The following is a 20,871-nucleotide window of genomic DNA, read 5'->3' as shown; positions in this document are numbered from 1 at the left end:
TGATCATAATCCAGCAATTTACTCTTGGTTTGGTACACAGAACCTCGTGGAGTATGGGATTACACTGATAGCATCCTTTCTACTGGCAGTTGTAAATTACAGATGAAAGAAAACACATTATCCAGTCCAGAATTCAATGTTTTCAGATGTGAATGTACGGTGGCCGACAAGGGCCAAACGGCAAAATACTGCAAACACAGGAATGATGCAAAGCCAAAAACACACAAACACATAAAACAAATGCAACAGAAAAAAGACTGCAAAAGAAAAATGCTGCAATCACAGAAACAAAGCAGAAGCAAAAACTTACAAACACACAAAACAAATGCGAAAGAAAAATGACACACAACCCCAAAACAACTGCAAGAGAGAAAGGCTGCAAATTCACTCCACAAAACGGAAGTGGGCAAGGCCACTAGGGGGACTCGACCTGAGGGATGGACCGGTCCTGTAGGACCAAACCATATAGTTATAAAGAGTAGACGCCGCATCGACCATTACTGCCTATCGGCGCTGACGAGCCATGGGACCGCCGTCTTGGACCAGTCACCTGCTCCACTCAGTGCTGTTTGGCAGGCGCAAAGAAGTGTCAGCGCATTTAATCCATCGTAACTCTCTGCATACTAAACTGATTTTAATGCTTTTTTTTTGCTGCAATCGTCATACATGTAGCTATGATACAGGACAAATAGTTTGGCGTATTTTAATATTCATATGGGATTAACAGTAATAGAATATTCTGATGTAGCCTAGACTGTAAACACACACACACACACACACACACACACACACACACACACACACACACACACACACACACAGATAGTGGCAGTAAAGTCAACTATTTTAATAATTTGAAGAGACAATATATGATTAGGCTATATATAAATATTTACATATAATACTGACTAATGAACACATTATATTTCTAATGCCTAACCGCCGATAGGCAGTAGCAGTCAATGTGGTGTCTACTCTTTATAACTCTATGGTCTGGTCCTACAGGACCGGTCCATCCCTCAGGTTGAGTCCCCCTAGAGGCTTGGCCCACTTCCGTTTTGTGGAGTGAATTTGCAGCATTTCTCTCTTGCAGTTGTTTTGGGGTTGTGTGTGTTTTGATATTTGCAGCATTTGTTTTGTGTGTTTGTAAGTTTTTGCTTCTGCTTCGTTTCTGTGATTGCAGCATTTTTCTCTTGCGGCATTTTTCTGTTGCATTTGTTTTATGTGTTTGTGTGTTTTTGGCTTTGCATCATTCCTGTGTTTGCAGCATTTTGACGTTTGCGGCGCGTTTGCCCTTGTCGGCGCCCGTATGATGAATCATTAAATCAAGTGAGACTGACATTATATCCATATACTGTCTTATAGCTTTGAAAATTCAGCTTCCTCTTCTTTCCCATGACTTTGAATTTATGTATTGTCTCCCTTGCCAGTTGGCATTGTTCCTCCTAGAACAAAGTCCCCCACTGATGAATCACACAGCAGCTCTGATGGAGTTTCCCGGTTTAATGACAGAGTGCCTAATGGAATCTCCAGGGTATGTCAACCTGCATGTAAATAAGAAATAATAATATCCAAATGTTTATCTAAAATACACCATACACAGAGGTGTAGCCCCAAGTCTTCAAACAAAACACTGTGTGGAAATTAAACCATCCACAGACCTTTAACCAGTGTGCACAGGAACCCTTTCATAGAGCAGGGACAATAGCTATGTCCCAATTCTCACATTTGTGATCTAAGAACTTTGATAAGTGCCTCTTGTCAAGACTTAACTCTTGTTTGCTCATATACTTTACAGCGTTTTGCATACATACAACTATTTTGCTTCTGTGTGTGTGAAATGTGAAGGTACCTAATGTTTAAGGGGCTAACTGGTGAATCCAAGTGCAGACACACACACTGAGATACAGATGAGAAATTTAAGGGATTGGAATAAGAGAAGGACAGGTCCTGAGCAGAATCTGGAGAGTTGCTGGGATGAGCTGGGGTCTGACGCAGGAGAGCAGGGTAGACGAGATGAAAAGACAGGAGACAGGGCCTGGAGCAGAGCAGACAGAACAGCAGGGAGAGGAGAATTAAGATTAGTCTTGAGTGTTCCAAGATAATTTGATTTTACATTTATGGTTTAAGAATACATTTGAACGCCACATAGTAGCACTGAACATAATTGTTACCTCAAGAAAAGATCCAGAGCCACAAAAAAGCAACTCCATTCACCAACATTGTGCAGTATTCTATACACAATGGCAATTCAAGGGGCTTTACATAATGCATTAAAAACAAGAAATACAGTATAAAACATGAATATAGAAATTCAATATTAATAGATAAATATATTAAAAAGTATAGAAAGTGTTCATAATAATAATAAGAAGAAGAAGAAGAAGAAGAATAAAAAGCATGTTGGTTTGCCCAAATGCATGCAGGTGAGACAAAATAGTCCCTGTCCTTGAGATAGGACTTGAACCTCTTTGTCACAGAGTCCAACTGAGTTTTCTGTCTATCAAGTAGTATTGTATGGTCACCTGTGTCAAAGGCTCCACTAATTTCCTGTAGCAGTTGAATTGAAATCTTGCCTGTATTTTATGCCACATATTTGCCACAGGAACGTCCAAAGAGTGCCGTGTTTACTTCAGAGGTGAAGTCAAAGATGAGCGTGGAGGAGCAGAATGAACGAATCCGCCGTAATCAGAGCAGCTCTATCAGGGACAAGAGACGGAGTCTAAATCTCTCAGGTGGCCAGTCTCCAACCACCTACAAAATGGTATGATCAACCTCATCAAACATTTAAATGCAGAGCGTAAAATGTACCCCTGTGTTTATACTACCTATCAGGTACTTTCAGATGACAATGGTGGAGAACTGGGAAGCTTTGGTCAGCTTTGAACACATTTAACAAGTTAGAATTACTGTTCACGAAACATTCATTTTGTTACTTGTTGGGAAACTTGACATGTATGTACAATTTCCATAATAATTATAGCTTCAGAAGTAACACAAGCCTCACTAACATCTACTGACTTTTCAGACTATTTATTCTATGAGTTAAGGACAAAGCTCAGGTTAATATTGTTCAAAAAGGCCCACACTGTATACATCTACTATATACATCTTTGCATTAGTATATCCTGGTGGGTAATATATGATGATTTTTGAATATGAAATCCACTTGAACCCAATCAAACTTGACTGAAAATGCACCAGGGTTATATTTACCTTATGATCTGATACAAAAGTCTGGCCTTATTAAAATTTTGAACTTGAAATAGACAAGAAAATGATGTGTGAAAGTTTGGAAACTTCTTAAAAGTACATGAAGAGTAGGTAAGAGAGATTTTAAGATTCTCTTTCTTTTCAATTTTTTGACTCCAACAACTTTTATTCAGTCCTTTTAGCCTTACGTTTTTCTTAGATCTCGTGTACATGAAGCATGAAACGGAGGAGAGTCTCATTATCCATTTCAGTGATTAATCTCAGAACAAAACTGAAAAAAAAAGATAAAATTTTGGGGTGGCATGGTGGCACAAGTGGTAACACTGTCACGTCACAGCTACAAGGTCCTGGTTCGAATCCCGCTGTGGGTGCTGGTGGCGTGTCCTCCACCATACCTTTAGTGCTTGCTCAAGGAAAAAGTGGGCCTTTCTGTGTGGAGTTTGCATGTTCTCCCCGTGCTCACCTAGGGTTTCCTCCTTAAATAACCCCCAATAAAAACATGCAAGAAGATCACCACCTGACCAATGGTTACGACAGAGAGTTGGGTCCCCGGGCGCCGCTGTCGGGTGGCAGCCCACCTCTCCTGGTCTACCGCAGAGGAAGGACGGACCAAGGATGGGTTAAATGCGGAGAATAATAATTTCACGAAAGCATGGCGTGTAGTGTGCAACTAAACTCTGTGTGTGATAATAAAAAGTATGTTTCTTTTTCTTCTTCCTCTTCTTCTTCTTCTTCTTCTTCTTCTTCTTCTATACATTGTTCAAATAAACATCATATATACATATATATCAATATATGTGTAGTATGTTACACCCCTGGTGTGAACCTCTCACATGTAATAACTCACAAGCTAAACTGGTGACACAAAGAAGTAGCAGGACAACAGCAAAGTTAGCAGTGACATGCATTGGAAGTTGGGCAGTCTAAATTGGTGGTAGGAAAAGGAGCAATTGCCACCAATTTTTTGGAACAGGTTATTCATCCTTGAGCTTGTGGATGATTAAATGTGATGTATCTGTGTGTGTGTGTGTGTGTGTGTGTGTGTGTGTGTGTATGTGTGTGTGTGTGTGTGTGTGTGTGTGTGTGTGTGTGTGTGTGTGTGTGTGTGTGTGCGTGTGTGTGCGTGTGTGTGTGTGTGTGACAGATTCGTAGGCGCCTGACAGCTCACGAGATTGATATCAAAGATTTGGAGGCAGCAGTTCGAGGCCAGGGGCAGGAGTCACCTTGGGAGGAAATTGCCCGCCTGAGACGTTTACAGGTTGAACCAGAGCACTATGACCTGGACATCAGCAAAGAGGTGAGATCATTCAGTTGATGTATTAATGGCTCTCAAACTTGTTGGTGTAGAATCAGGCAAGTTTACAAATGGCATACAAAATACATACATGGACATACACACAAAAGGAGTGGAAGTGGCCTGGCACATATAATAATAAGAGGATGGGGAACAGATGTGGGAGTCAGGTGATGTTGGGAAGTATTACCTCATGACACACACCTGACTAAAAGTTACAGGTCCTCAGTAAAAGCAGAAATCACCAAGAGGATCCACCATGAGCATTGCAGCATTTAGCCACACCAAGCATGCACCTGTTGGTCCTGCAGCCTCATTGGTGTGTTTGATTTGGGTCACTTGGGTCACTGTGTGGTGCATTAAATCAGTGATTCGGAAGCATACATACAGCCTTTTTTAACTATGCCATAGCATCATAATTCTAACCATAAATGCAATTATTATATAATATGAATTTCTAAAAATAAATAATGACATAATCCTTAATTTTACAGTATTGTTATGTATTTTTTAACTCTCCACTTATTTTAAGCCCTGGCATGGTTGTGACCGCACCTCCCACACACCCCTGGCATTGACATCTGTGACAGTGTCAGCTGAGTCACTTCTCTGGACATGGAGCTCTCTGGAGCTCTGCTCTTGTGCAGCCTGAGACACATCACCAGCTTCTCTGTTGCACTTGCTGATTTTGCTCCTTCTGTTCCATTGTCGCACAGTTTATCAGGATGTTTTCATGTTACTTTTTTATACTTTAATAGATGCAGTAAATGAAGATGAGTAAGATGTAAGATAAGAGTAAGATGAAAAGTAAAGTACAACACTTGATTGTTTTTGGTTTAAACTTTGTGAAAAAGGGTACACAAAAAGTAATATAATGACAAATATTACAAAAAGTACAAGTGCACAAAAATTTGACTTTGTTATAGTATCAAAAGTAAATTCCACCTCTGCACACAAGGCATATACTGGAAAGATCCTGCAAAAAGTCTTCCTGCCTCACTGTTTAGATGCTATGAAGTTTTTGCAAATAGGCTATATGTATGTGGATCCATGTTTATTTATGTGCTTCATGTTTGTTGTAGCTGGTGGCTCCTGACAAAGTTCTGATCCCAGAGCGCTACCTGGATGTAGAGGATAACACTCCTCTGAGCCCTGAGGAACAGAAGGAGAAGCAGAAGAAACTGGAGCGGATCAAAACCCTTATTGCCAAATCAAAGTGGGTTTTGACTCAGGCACAGCTTCACTAGTCAGTTTTCTATGCTGCTCACACATTTCAAAACATTAGAAACCTATGCCTTTATTGGTCGAATTTTAAATCATTCTGAGATAAAAGAGATAAAAATCAATGAAGTATATCATTGCTGTCAGATGAAAAACACGTATGTCCAAAAAGTTTTTTTTTTTTCAGGAGATGGAAAAAACTAGTTTTCTCACAAAGTAACTTACAAAATATACATAAAACGCTGTGAATACACATTTAGTGCCATAAAGGAAAAATTTGCCTTTGCAGTCATCACTGAACTGTTTACTACTTAAAGTGGACTTACATAGACAGTGATAATTATCAATAATCTTTAATAGAACTTAATAATTGATTTAATTTTTAAAAATCACACATCTATTAATATGTAAAATCAGTAAACCCATCACAAAATTAAGTTAAAATGCAATTACACTCTATAATAAACAAAACTGTAACCATAACCTCAAAACTGTAACTCATCTGTCTATGTACATTTGTGTGTGTGTTCGTGTGCGCATGTCTGCATGTTTGTGCGTGATTTCACTTGGTGGTGGGCATCACTCATAGCCAAGCCCATCATTGAAGGATTGAAAGGCCCTCGCCAAAACCTTCTTCAGTTCTGAAGAAAATCTTGAAAAGATAAAGAACACATTTAGAAGAAGAAGAAGAAGAAGAAGAAGAAGAAGAAGAAGAGGGAGAATCCCCTTTATTTGTCACACAACATACACGCAAACACGCCATGCAATTGGTGAAATTTGTCCTCCACATTTAACCCATCCTGCTCCTCCTTCCTCCACAGCGGGCCAGGAGCGGTGGGCTGCCATCCAACCGGCACCCGGGGACACAGATTCCGTTGGTCAGGTGGTGATCTTCTTGCATGTTTTTAGTGGGGGTATTTTTATGGAGGATAACCCCAGGTGAACACAGGGAGAACATGCAAACTCCACACAGAAAGGCCCCTTTCTTCAAGCAGCATCCACCGAAGGCATGGTGGAGGACACGTCCCCAGCGCCCACAGCAGGAATTGAACCGGGACTGTGACGGATTCTGGAAAGCAGGACTCAAGTGCAGAGGAGCAGATTTCACAGTTTACTGGAAAAGTAACAACAAAAGGAATAATCAACTCAGGAGGCCAAATAACTGGAACGAAGAAGGCAGTCTCTGCTGGAGGACACTCAACAGCTTCTAATGAGAAAACACAAATCTCCGTTAGGGAAAGCACACAGGCAAAAGGAAAAACAGGTGCTGGAGGGAAAACTCGACAGCCACCGTAAAAAAAACAAAATCTCCGCTCAGGGAAAAAACTCACAGGCTGAACTTGGAAACAGGTGCTGGAGATACCTCGACAGTCACAGGTTAGGCAACAAAAAACTCTGCTGGGGGAAAGAGAGCACACAGGCATACAAAAGAAAAAACAAGCTCTGGAGAATAACTCAACAGACACTCAATAACAAAAATTTCCATAAAGGGTTAAGCTCACAGGCAGGAAGGCAACTCACGAAATTACGACAGCGCTGCACGAAGACAAGACAGCTGGAGAACACGAGGCAGGGACCAGGAGATCGTTACTGAGGTGAGACACGCAAGCATGAGCAAGGGGATCATCTGGCACCAGAATAAGGGAGAAGCGTGCTTAAGAAGGAGAGTCCTAATTAGCAGAGAGCTTAAGAAGGAGAGTCCTAATTAGCGGAGATAAGTGACTGGTGTGTCAGGTAGCTGCTCAACCCCAGCGAGGATCAGCCCTGCCCCTGCCGTATTCCAGCCCTGGAAAACACACAGAAACAGAGTCAGAGCAGATCACCAACACCACAGCCACAACAGGGACCGTCTAGCTGTGAGGCAACAGTGTTTCCACCGTGCCACCTGAAATGACAGGTCGTTGTCGGCAGGATTAGTTTAGAGATTACATCCGTTGCTCACGTTGATTAAGTTGCTGTACTTAAGTTTGTGTTTTCTTAAACACTGAGTTTTCAAAGACACCCATAGAATCCAATGGCAATGACATTTACACAATACAGCATTAATAAAAATAGTTTTATGGTTTTAAATATTTTTGATTTATGAAACTAAATGTAGATGTGTGAAGCACATTCAGTTGTATTTTTGTATCAAAGGTCCTATACAAACATGGTAAGCATAAAAGCAGATTAATGTGGGACATAAGGAGAGTCTGAGAATCTTTCTCCAAATCAAAAAGCTCTTCTATAGAGAAAGGTGTATGTGACAGTGCAATCAGTCAATAAAACTTAGGGTACTCAAATGCCAGTTAAAAATAGGACAATATGTACATGGAAAATAATCAGATATAGGTAATGTTAGCTGAAGTTTAAACACGATGTCTAATCGAATCGAATAATTCATTGTTAACTTAACCACAATACAAATCGACCATGTTTATTAGCCTGTGCTAACTCGCAAGCTACGAGAGCTACATGTTTGCATGAGTAGTAAATATTTTGCAAAAACGTTAGTAAACCATGCATGACAAACGTGAATTAATGTCAACCAGTACAAACTTGAATACAGTTGTCAAACAATTATCTCATGCTTTGTTATGGTTTTCACCAAGGTTTTGAACAGAACCCAATGATGCAGACCAGAGAGAAGGCAGATAAAATAACACAAATTTATTAACAACAAAAAGAGCACTCAAAAGAAGTGGAAAAGATAACAACAAACGAAAAGCGCACTCTAACAGAGTGGAAAGAACTAAGGGAGCTCCGTACGACAGTCTGAGGCAAGGCACACGTGGAAGTGGCAGACTGGCAACTGAAACATAAGAAACACACCTTAAGTGGTGGACAAAAAACACATTAGCACACTCATGGTAGCTAGAGAGAAAGTACTCACAATAATGGATCATAAATAGGCCTGGAAGGATCTCGGGAGGAAGGAGACTGGAACAATCCGGCGGCAGCTAGGAGAGAGCTTTCTGCTTAAATACTGCGTCTGATGAGACTGATGAGCAACCGGTGTGTACAGGTAGGCGGAGCTGGCCAGGTGTAGAACACACCAAGCTGCACAGGCAGGGGAAGACAGACAGACAGAAACACACAGGGAAAAGGGAAAAGGAAACACAAGGGAGAGACACACTGCCAGATCCTAACAGTACCCCCCCCCCCCCCCCAATGGACGCCTCTCGGCGGCCCAGATGGTCTATCAGGGTGGGCCCAATGGAAGTCATCGATGAGAGTGGGGTCGAGGATGAAGGAACGAGGCACCCAGGAGCGCTCCTCCGGACCGTAGCCCTCCCAGTCCACTAGGTACTGGAGTCCCCTGCCTCATCTCCTGACATCCACAGTGCGGTGGACTGAGAAGGCAGGACCGCTGTCAATTACTTTGGCTGGGGGGCACAGGGGACTGGAGGAGACCGGCTTGAGTTGGGAGACATGAAACGTGGAGTGGATCTTCATACTGTCTGGTAATTTGAGTGTCACTGCTCAGGGGTTGATGACTTTCAGAATAGGAAATGGACCAATGAATCTAGGTGACAGTTTGTGTGACTCGAAGTGGAATATTCTTGGTGGAAAGCCAGACAGACTGACCTGGTTGGTAGACGGGGCCTGGTGTCCTGTGGCGGTCGGTGGAGCACTGTTTCACCTCCTGGGAGTGTTCAAGACCCCTGGAGGTCGTGGTCCAGATGTTCTTTATCCTCTTGATGTGTTCCTCAACAGAAGGGACGGCGATTTCAGCTACCTGAGAAGGAAACATCGGCGGCTGGTACCCTAAAGACACTTACCACTGGTAGAGCAGGTTAAAGAGTTGTGGAAATATTCAACCCACAGAAGGAGAGTGCTCCACTCAGCAGGGTTGGCTAAGCACAGGCATCGCAGAGTCGCCTCCAGGTCTTGGTTGACCCTCTCTGTCTGACCAGTAGACTGGGGGTGGAAACCGGAGGAGAGACTGGCTGTGGATCCCAAAGCCTTCCAAACCTGGTAGATGAACTGAGGACCTCTGTCCGAGATGATGTCGAGGGGTATGCCATGGAGGCGAACCACATGAAGAGTGATGAGGTCAGCTGTCTCCATAGCAGAGGGAAGTTTCTGGAGGGGAACAAAATGAGCAGCTTTGGAAAGATTATCGACGATGGTAAGAATGGTGGTTTTACCTCTGGATGGGGGCAGTCACAAAGTCTATGCAAATGTGAGACCAGGGTCTCCCAGGAATGGGTAGGGGGAGGAGCAGGCCAGTCAGAGCCTTGTGAGAGGCCTTGCTGCGAGCGCAGGTGCATCCTTCTCCAGAGAAGGCCACCAGAAATGCCTCCTCGGCAGCGAGATGGTACGGTTGGTCCCAGGGTGGCAGGCGAGGCGGTTGGTGTGAGCCCATTCCAGCACCTGAGAACGCACAAAGTGAGGAACAAACAGCCTGTCCTTGGGGCCGTTACCAGGATCAGGATGCTGCTGTTGGGCCTTCCGGATAATCTCCTCAATACCCCAGGAGAATGCAGCAATGACCCGATTTTCCCGAATAATGGGCTCGGGTTCGGCCTGTGAATTGGAGGGGGAGAACTGGCGATCGTCAGGTTTGGTATTCTTAGAGCCTGGTCTATAAGTGATGGAGAAGTTGAAGCGGCTGAAGAACAGAGCCCACCTAGCTTGGCATGAGTTCAGTCTCTTTGCAGTTTTAATGTAAGATAAGTTCTTGTGATCAGTCCATACCACAAATGGCTGCTCCGATCCCTCCAGCCAGTCGCTCCATTCCTCCAAGGCAAGTTTTACTTGGCACGGTTGCCGACATCATAGTTTTGCTCCGCTGGGGAAAGGCAACAAGAAAAGAAAGTACAAGGGTGCAAATGGTTATCCAGATTGGTGTACTGGGAGAGAATCGCCCCAACCCCAGTGTTGGATGCATCCACCTCCACTATAAAAGGTTTAGTGGGGTCGGGTTGCACCAGAATGGGGGCCCTTAGAGTTTCTTGAATGCCCTGTCAGCCTCCAAAGTTAGTGGGGTCGGGTTGCACCAGAATGAGGGCCCTTTGAGTGTCTCGAATGTCCTGTCAGCCTCCAAAGACCAGCTAAACTTCACTTCGGAAGAAGTCAGCTTTGTGGAACTACTATTTTACTGTAGTCCCGGACAAACCTGTGGTAGAAGTTAGCGAAACCAAGGAAACGCTGAAGCTCCTTATGGTTCTCCAGAATGGGCCACTCCTCCACTGCTCTGATTTTATCAGGATCTGCTTTCAGACTGCCCTCCTGAATAACAAATCCAAGAAAAGAGATTGTGTTAGAGTGAAACTCACACTTGTCAGCCTTGACGAACAAACGATTTTCTAGTAGGTGAGAAAGCACTTGATGAACATGGGAGCGATGTTCGTCTAGGGAACAGGAGAAAATCAGTATATTGTCAAGGTAAACAAAGATGAAATGATTTATGAAGTCCCTCAGGACATCATTAATTAGCGCTTGGAACGCTGCAGGGGCGTTGGTGAGCCAAAAAGGCATCACTAAATATTCGAAGTGGCCAAGCGGGATGTTAAAGGCCGTCTTCCACCCATCCCTCTCTCTGATGCGGACCAGATGGTATGCGTTTCGCAGGTCGAATTTGGAGAAGACCTTGGCTTCCTGCAGAGAGTCAAAAGCAGACTTAATGAGAGGAAGCAGGTATTCATTTTTGATGGTGATTTGGTTGAGTCCTCTAAAGTTAATGCATGGCCTTAGAGTCATGAAAAAAAAACGACCCCAGAGGTGATGAAGATGGGCGAATGATACCCGCAGCCAGAGAATCCTTGATGTATGTTTCCATTGCCTCCCGCTCCGGGCGTGACAGGCTGTACAGCCGGCTGGTAGGCAGTGGAGCGCCAGGGAGGAGGTTGATGGCACAGTCGTAGGGGCGATGAGCAGGAAGGGAAAGCGCACGTTCCTTACTGAACACCACCTGGAGGTCGTGATACTCGGCCGGAACAGAGGAGAGATCTGGAGGATCGGGAGGTGAGGCTGCGCCCCGGAGATCTCCACCTGCAGGAGGAAGGCCTGAGCGAAGACAAAGTGAGTGACATTGGGCGCTCCACCCTAATATCTTCCCCTGAGACCAGTCAATAAGTGGGTTGTGGAGCTGTAACCAGGGGTGTCCTAAGACCAGGGTGGCATGTGGCGACTGAATAAGGAGGAAAGAAATCTCATGGTGGTTGCCAGAAATAATCATCTTTACCGGGGTGGTGCGGTGGGTTACCTCCATCATGATTCTCCCGTTGAGGGTGTAGGCACGGACTGGCTTCTCCAACTTCTCCACATGGCAGCCAGCCCAAAGTTCCGGTCCAGTAAATTGTCCTCTGCGCCCAAGTCGACCAGAGCCAGGACACGGTGAGCCTCCTCCTCCACAAAAACTGAGGCAGAGACTTGAAACTTTCGTTTGGCTGGGGTTTTAGGATCCAGGGAGACAGGGCCCGTCAATACCCCCAGGTTTATTGATGAGCCCCCTTTTTTGGTCAAATGGGGCAGGCAGCCAAATCATGACCCGATTTCCCACAGTTAACGCACTCACTCCCTTGAATCCTGTGGCGGTGCTCAAAGCTCAAAGTCCATTTATATGTACAATATGTCCAGTTTCTAAGAATACTGTTGCAGTGTGGATAATAAATTGTCTTATTGCATTGTTGAAAAAAATATACAATAAATTAATAAAAAATTCCCTGATGTAATGGTCTTGCACCAGATGGAATGGACAATGTGAACATATACAGTACAGGCCAAAAGTTTGGACACACCTTCTCATTCAATGCGTTTTCTTTATTTTCATGACTATTTACATTGTAGATTCTTACTGAAGGCAACAATACTATGAATGAACACATGTGGAGTTATGTACTTGACAAAAAAAGGTGAAATAACTGAAAACATGTTTTATATTCTAGTTTTTTCAAAATAGCCATCCTTTGCTCTGATTACTGCTTTGCACACTCTTGGCATTCTCTTGATGAGTTTCAAGAGGTCATCACCTGAAATGTTTTTCGCTTCATAGGTGGCCTTATCAGGGTTAATTAGTGGAATTTCTTGCTTTATCAATGGGGTTGGGACCATCAGTTATGTTGAGCAGAAGTCAGGTTAATACACAGCCGACAGCCCTATTGGACAACTGTTAATATTCATATTATGGCAAGAACAAATCAGCTAACTAAAGAAAAACGAGTGGCCATCGTTACTTTAAGAAATGAAGGTCAGTCAGTCCGTTTATTGTTTAGGAAACATTGTACCTTCCCGGCACAGTGTTTTCCACACAGAAGTTGATGTAGTCAGTGGTTTCAAAGCAGTCCCTCAGTGCCATACTGGACTCCTCTGGCCATCTTCTCACATACATGATCGTTGTTTATTCACCAAAGGTATGAATGAAGGGAGCAGATGATTGTGAAATATTAGTCGTAACCCAAAAAAAAAAAAATGTAGTTGAACCTTTTGATTTAAAATTAGAATTAGAATTTTACTTAGCGGAATTTAACATTGTTTTAGCAATAGAACTACTTGCTTGTCAAATGAGATCACATACAAGGTATAAATATTCACAAAATAAATGACTACATTTCCTTATTTATAAGATAGGCAGATAGACATCTATCTTACAAATAAATATTCACAAAATAAATTTCCTTATTTGCAGATCATATAAATGTTGTATTACCCTTAACTATGACTAAAAGAAAAAAAAAAAAGTTTTTTTTTTTTTTTGTCTTTGTGTCCCCTATCAACATACCCACTGTCAGTTTGCAGAACATGGTTCCTCTCCTGGATGGCCCAGTGGAGGGTGGTACTCCAGTCAGTTCCCAGCAGCAGTTGCAGGAGCAGGAGAAACGTATTGAGATATCCTGTGCTTTGGCTGCTGAAGCGTCTCGTCGCAGCCGCCTTCTCTCTGGTGAGGACTCTCTACACATGGCAATCAAAACCATCACTGTGTCATTTACCCTCTCCCACTAACTGATCACATAGCACAGGAAAAACCACAGTACTTACTCTCAACACTATCTCATGCAAACTTCTGCACATACCTCTGATTTTTGTGTGTTGTTTAAAATTAAGATGTTGCCAAGATCTGGTAAATGAAGAATGTAATCTGACAGGATATCTTTACAGACAGAAACTATTCACATCCATGTCTAATGCAGCTTTACCAATTCTCGAAAATGTGTTGCTGGAAGATATTCTTGTCAGTTTTGATAACATTTTACTCACCAGCTCTTTTGCTGTGATCAGGGGATTCAATGCCATCTCTTTAGTCCATCAGACATGCCAGTTAGTTTTTTGTATTCCTGACAAAGTAGCTGTCATTATCCCTGAAATGCTTGAACATAATCCACTGAAAATACTGAGTGTGGTCTTACCCTCTTAGAGTACCTTTGAGAAGCAGCCCTCAGTTCTGGTACTGAACTTCGTGGTTGCAGGGCAAGTATGAGTTGTAAAATATTATCCCAGCCAGAACACTAATTCTGGGTGCTCTCATTTTTAATTTGACCTCCATATTATTCCTTTGCTGTGTTCCTTGATCTCAGCAATAAGGTTGAGATTGTTAAAGAGATAAATGGCTGAACCCCAGATGCAGAACAGAGACAAAGGAGTGTGGTAAAAGGAATTTATTGTCACAAAATCTGGATAATGTTGAACATTCAAGATTCTTTATTGTCATGTACTTGTAACAATGTAACATCGTCACCAGTAATGAAATGTTTTTGTGCTTAGTGCCAACTCAACTTCACAGTGCAATCTCAGAATAAAATATATACATATAAATAGAGGTGACATAAAAATAGAATAAAAAATAAAAACAGAATAAAAACACTTGAGTAATAGAGGTAGCATAAAAATAGCATAAAACACTAGAGTAATGACAAAGGTTCAAAGAGAGATTATCCAAATTGATCCAGGTGAGGAGCAGGTAGGTAGGTGAAGTGAGTCAGCAGGTTCTTTGGGTGGAGGACTGGAGCTGGGGAGACATCACAATCAAGAGGCACAAAGAAAATAGTTTTAGTCATACATACAAGGCAAACTCAGAAGCAACAAAGAGCATAATGGCTTTCAAAGTGCCAGAGACTTCATACCAGGCTAGTGAATACAACAATCTGGTAAATACTGGTGAGCAAATCTGCATTTTTACTCTGTGGTAGATGATAGTGGATTGGCATTAACTGTAGTGGCTGATTGATGCTGGGAGCAGGTGTAGGTGAACTGAGATTGAAGGGAAATGCCCAGTCCAGACATACAAATACAAGGACAGACACAGGAAGAGACTGAAGTGACCCTGAGGGGTAGGCACTGCATGAAAAACCACATTTACGACCAGTAAACCCCCGCAAATTTCGTTGATTATCGGCAATTTGCCGATTCGAGTTTACGGGGAAGTTCGCCCACTCCGAATATCGTCGGAAACGAACCATCTGTCGGCAGGGAGCGTGGTTATTTGCGCCGCCACAAAGGTGCGAATAGCTCTAATAGCTACCGACGTGAATCTACTCAGGCTGGCCTGCTGGCTTCACAAACAACCATTGGATGATTCCACAGGCATTTTAAAAGGAAACCCTCATGTGATTGGATACCAAATCCAATCACATGAGTGAGTGATCATGTGATTGGATGACAACTCTGCTGTTATTGGTCATCTGTGCACTACAATAAATAAATAAATAAATATATATATATATATATATATATATATATTTATATTTATTTATTTATTTATTTTAATGATTCATTTATTTGACTATCCACCTTCTGAAAACTACACTACCACACAGGAGAACACAAAGAACACAGTTGACAAAAACATTTTGAAAAAGTCTTTAATGAAATCGTGGCAAAGGCACATCAACAAGGATCAACCAAATAAAATCAGTGACTACTGGGGAAAAAAGCAAGGAAATGTGCAGAGGGGTTCACTGATAAGAGTCTCTGGGTTGGGCCATGCCGCTGGTCCATGGTGCATGAAAAAAAGAGTCTAAGGCCTCTGGAAATGGCTCTTTGCTGCCTCTGGGTCATACTGAGTTGGCGCCTGTCATTTTGAAGGGGACTCGATGCGAAGCCTCTTGCGGTGTGTCGCCACATACTTTGGGTCGCTCTCCAGCCGCTCTTGCAGTGTCTGGCAGAGTTTGGAGAGCTAGGACACTCCTTCTTGCTTCCAGCAGCTGTAAATACAGGTATTATTATAATATTAGTACTGCTAAAAAACAATAACACATGATAGCATATGTGACCATGTTTGTCAAAAACAATGCAGCTAATAAATAAAAATTCAGTCCATTTTTACATTGTTGTGAAAATAAGGCGATATTCGTGTAACTCTTACCCGCTACCTCCTCCATCTGCTGTGAGCTGAAATCTTCACAGCTGCTGCCTGAACTGAAAGAGCTGGCTGGGCATACCTGAAGCTCCTCCACACCATCTCATAATATGTCTTACAGGCCGCTGGAAGAAAATATATATTCGTTTGAAATAATTAAGACAGGCTTCAGTAAAAACAACAACAACAACAAAAAGAAACAACAGAAAGGGGTTAAAAAAAAAAACTTACATAAAAAGACTTCTCTGTCCACATCATCCATGTCTGGACTCCCAGTTCAAGTGGCCATCAAATATGACGTCACTGCTTCGTTGTGGGACAAGTTCAGTCTGTAAAACACAAAAAGTACAAACAGGTCATGCAACGTTTACATTTACTTACATTCTGCAGAATATTTCCTTTGTATTTCTGTGTATTTTATTAACTTACCCCTGCTCAGGTTCATATCGCCTGTCGTTTCCGCACTATTGTGCAGACGCCGCACCTTTTCCTTTAAAATACAAAATACATTGTAATGTTAAATGTAACGTGAACGATTACCAAACGTTCGGAACGCAGTGCAATAAGAATAATAAAGGTTTGGCTGCCTAAGAACTGCACAATGTAGTATTAAATGCTAACGTTAATTACTGCAACTTATGCACCCGTCTCTTCGACTCCGCAGCTGCAGTTCGGTCGGGGCAGGTCCTCCAGAGCGAGCAGTCTGGCTTTTATCATTCTCCTCACCAATTGCACGATTAGCTGCGTTACCAGCCGAGACAATCTACTGAAGGCGCTCAGCAGTTTCTTCTCTAAATTGTTTGGACTTTCTGAATATGGTCGCTCCGCAGCCAGGCTGTCCACTTGTCGCAGAGGAGTGCCTTCTGGGGTGAACTGAAGACGATGTCCGGCCATTGCATGAACAGAGTTAAAGTTTAGCAGGACCCGAAACGTAACTGTTCTGATCCAAACTCCATTTGCGTTCACAGACGCACCGAGGTTGTTTTCTGCCTATGTCATTGCGTCAGAGGAGGCGTCCAATCATATGAGAGGTCGCACTCTCAGAATTTCTCACGAGACAATTTTTGTTGCGTAGAAAGAAAACCATGCTGTGATTTTGCTAGGCATTTTAATTTTCTAGTTTTCATTGAAAATTGAAAAAGTGGACTGACCCTGCTGGAATTTTGCACACAACTATTTTTCACCTGGTATTGTGGTGGCAAAATGCAAAAAAATTGTGACGTGTCCAAGAGCTGTAGATGCTTTAATTTTCACAATTTGATTTAGTGGATTTAAATGGAAAATGAAAGGCTTTTGAGGGTCAGGACACTTATCGTGTATGTAACCTATAAAATTATTTAAACACACTTTTAAATCCTCATGAAAAAAGAAAAAAATCTTTGTCTGTATTCTGTAGGCCCAGAACACACACACACACTCTCTCTCTCAGACACACACACACACACACACACACACACACACACACACACACACACACACACACACACACACACACACACACAATCCCAATTTGCGTTTGTATAGCTTTGCAGCATTTACATTTGCATTTTAACACCTCATGGTCACAGGGGCTGAGAGAACTTCCACGGCAATTTACAGTGATGATAAATGACAGAAATGCTACTTTTCATGCAGTGAGGAAAGGGAAGAGACCAATGAAGTGACAAGATTCCATTCTGAGAGGAAAAATGCTAGTGGCACACACCGTACTGGTTGAGACAAACTGTGTCCATCTACATGGAGGGCCACCAAGAATACCTTTTCAACAGGGATTTTCATTTTTCTGTTAATTCTGGGGTGACTGGAAAAATGAGAATTGTGTCCCCACTAGAGGACTTGGGACCACACACTGTCAGGAACAAACAGTTGTTTAATGGGGCCCTGACCTGGGTCGGGCTACTGTCTCTGTGCTTCTCTCACCTTGGCCTCAATTTCCCACATGACCGCCACCACTATACTAATGGGGGCAGAATGGTCTGTCTGGTCTGAGTGATCTATGGGAGAAAACTGGGAGGAGAGAGCATTTGGCTCGATGTTCCAGGATATGGGTCGGTAGGTGAGGGTGAAGTTCAATCTCCCAGAAGCTCCTTGGCAGTCTGGATGTACACCAGGTATTTGTGATCCAAACAGACCACAAAGCAGTGCTCTGCTCCTTCCAGCCAGTGCCTCCACTCCTCCAACACCAGCTTGGCCGTGAGCAGCTCATGTTTCCCCTTGTCATAATTCTGCTCTGCAGGAGAGAGATAGCAAGAATGCACAGGGGTGAATTTTATCATCAGGACTAGAATGCAGAGACAAGACGGCTCTCACGCAGCTATCAGAGGCATCCACCTCAAAACAAAATTACTGAGACAAATCGGGAGTGGATGGAGTGGAAATGAACAGTTTCTTGAACGCAACAAATGCCTTATTGGCTTCAGAAGAACAGACATATGGGAGGGAGAGAGGTGAGCTTGGTTAGAGAAACAGTTATCCTACTGTAACTCCTGATGAACTGGTGATAGAAGCTGGCAAACCCCCAAAACTGCTGTCTGTGTTTCCAGGTGGTGGTCAGTCTTCACCTGCCCACTCTCAATGATGTATCCTAGAAAATTCACTGAGAGGACATGAAACTGACATTTCTCTGCTTTAATAACTTTTTCCAATATTTTGCTTTATCACCAGATATCTGCATATTTATTCACATTTGCCATCACCCTGGTCAATATTATGAGATTAGTGCAAACTGACAAATGTTTAATGCTGACTCACCAAACTTACATTATAAATGTTTATAACCCTACCATGAACTGATAACATCATCAACAGCATTTGGCACAAAGCATCACTGTGCTTCACAGTCTCACAGAGCTCCTAACCTAAGGCCTATAGTCCGTTTAAGACATAAAATTCTTTAAAAACAGATTGATATAAACACAACATAAGGGGTGGCTCTGGCTTGTGAGGGAAAGCTGTTGTCCACTAATTAGAGGGTCGGTGGTTCGTTCCTGGTCTCCTGCACTCTACTTGTCAAAGTATCCATGGGTAGATGCCGAACCCCAAATTGCTCCTGAGTGTGCATGGATGATCACACCTGATGAAACACAACATCTGAATGCTTTCATGGTGATTTCTGGAGATTTTAACCAAACTTCCCTCTCGGCAATTTGTCACCTATCCCGCCGGAGACAAAAAACCCCCACTGGATTTACTTTCTGCAAATGTCAAAAAAAATGTCAGACTGTTAGGCTTTGCCTTAGATATTTAACTGGACTCAAAATGGTAGAATGAATCAACAAATAAATTTATTAAACAACCTCTCTTCACAAAAGCACACTCGCAATGAGTGGAAAATAGGAAATCACAACTGGACGGATTGAGACAGAGCAAATAGTGGAGGTGGCTGGAAGACATTGAAAGAGAAAGCACACATAAGTGGCAGTCCAAAAATACAAAACAAAATCCAACATAAAAAGTCCAGCAAACACGAAGGAAAGCTTTGCAATAAAGTCTTGGCAATGCTCACACAAGGAAAAGTCGTTTGACACAGTAGAGATAAGGATGAACTGGCAACCAGTAGTACAGAGATCCAGCCTTAAATACTGTTGGCCTGATGAGGCTGATGCGCAACAGGTGCACAGGTGATTAGGCGGCAGCCAATAGAGAGTCAAGGGGACCACCCCCAGAAGCAAAGAAAAGCTCTTTTTCTTGAGGAATCTTAGGTCCTTTATGTGTCCACCAAGATGTTGCCATCTTGGTTGTTGCAAGTGCAATTTCTTTGCAGCCATCTGTTTAGCAAGCAGCATCAGAGCCAGTGACATTAAGAATCTGAGAGAGGGATGTTGAACAAACTGCTCAACATAATGGAGAACACTTCACATCCCCTGCATGACCCACTAATCAGACAGCAGAGTGTTTTCAGGTGGAGGCTTCTTCAACTCCGCTGTAGTAAGGAACACTACAGAAAGTCATTCTGACCCACTGCAGTCATGCTGTACAATGACTCCCCTCTGTGCAAGGAGAAGAGACTTATCTTCTCAGGGACTTTGCGCATTCACCACATACAACGTACAATAATTACGGCTTAATTTTATCCAAATCCCTTTTACTTAACTACTTTACTCTTGCAGTGTCTCTAGTCAACTTAGTTAAGTAGTGCTGAAGACTTGCATATTTGAGCCTGCCACAACAACCAAACAGCCATCTGGACTAGTATTTAAAATTTAAAGTGAACTGTATTTATATGGTGCATTTCTAGTCTGTGCTTTTTAGAACACAAATCTGCATTAATGACACCAATGGCACAGCATTGGGACCAACGATTGCTTGAAAAGTGGATGCCTGTGTCACAGCCACTGGTGGTACAGAGAAATCAGAATTAACACTTTTGTTGTCCACAAACATTTTCAGAGTCACATGTCTGAATATAAAGGAGTCCCTTCAGTCACTTAGGTCACTGTACTTCTCCCTTTGACTGGTTCAATCGATTTTTTTTCCTCTCCATTTTTACACTCCTCCCACCTTCCTACCATCTCATTCCAGCCCAGTGTGCCCCCAGTTGCCCCACCTCCCCGACAAGCCTGGTGCCCCCCCCTTCATCTGCTGACTTCCCCAACTCTGCCCACATCATGAAGGTGTGAGTCATGCAAGGTGAGTCTCCATTCACCACAACACATCATATCCACCAGTCTGCTTTGTTCCCTATTCTGTAATATTTCCTACTGCTTTTTTCTTTGTTGTTTTATAAAGAAGAAATTGAGACAACAGAAATGTACTGCCTAAATTTGGGCTTAACTTGGAAAAACTGGTGTCTCTGTCTAACTATCCTTTTTGCTCAAAAATAATTCTCAAAATTTGCATCGCAAGGTCCAAATTATTGTTTCCG

General features: G+C 42.8%; 1 protein-coding gene across 5 annotated transcripts in view; it reads left to right on the top strand.

Moving 5' to 3' along the window:
* plekha6 (pleckstrin homology domain containing, family A member 6) overlaps positions 1–20,871 on the top strand; it is a 291,763-nt gene that overhangs the window by 269,996 nt on the left and 896 nt on the right. For all 5 annotated transcript variants that reach the window (XM_070959441.1, XM_070959442.1, XM_070959440.1 and 2 more), the window contains 6 exons: positions 1,431–1,534; positions 2,606–2,764; positions 4,358–4,510; positions 5,590–5,723; positions 13,444–13,592; positions 20,529–20,636. In XM_070959441.1, the coding sequence (XP_070815542.1) occupies positions 1,431–1,534; positions 2,606–2,764; positions 4,358–4,510; positions 5,590–5,723; positions 13,444–13,592; positions 20,529–20,626 (797 nt within the window). In that variant the 3' untranslated portion in view covers positions 20,627–20,636. The remainder of the gene's footprint in view (positions 1–1,430; positions 1,535–2,605; positions 2,765–4,357; positions 4,511–5,589; positions 5,724–13,443; positions 13,593–20,528; positions 20,637–20,871) is intronic.

Source organism: Chaetodon trifascialis, chromosome 3, assembly GCF_039877785.1.
Source record: "Chaetodon trifascialis isolate fChaTrf1 chromosome 3, fChaTrf1.hap1, whole genome shotgun sequence".
NCBI lineage: Eukaryota > Metazoa > Chordata > Actinopteri > Chaetodontiformes > Chaetodontidae > Chaetodon > Chaetodon trifascialis.
This window is presented reverse-complemented; position numbering and strand designations above follow the sequence as displayed.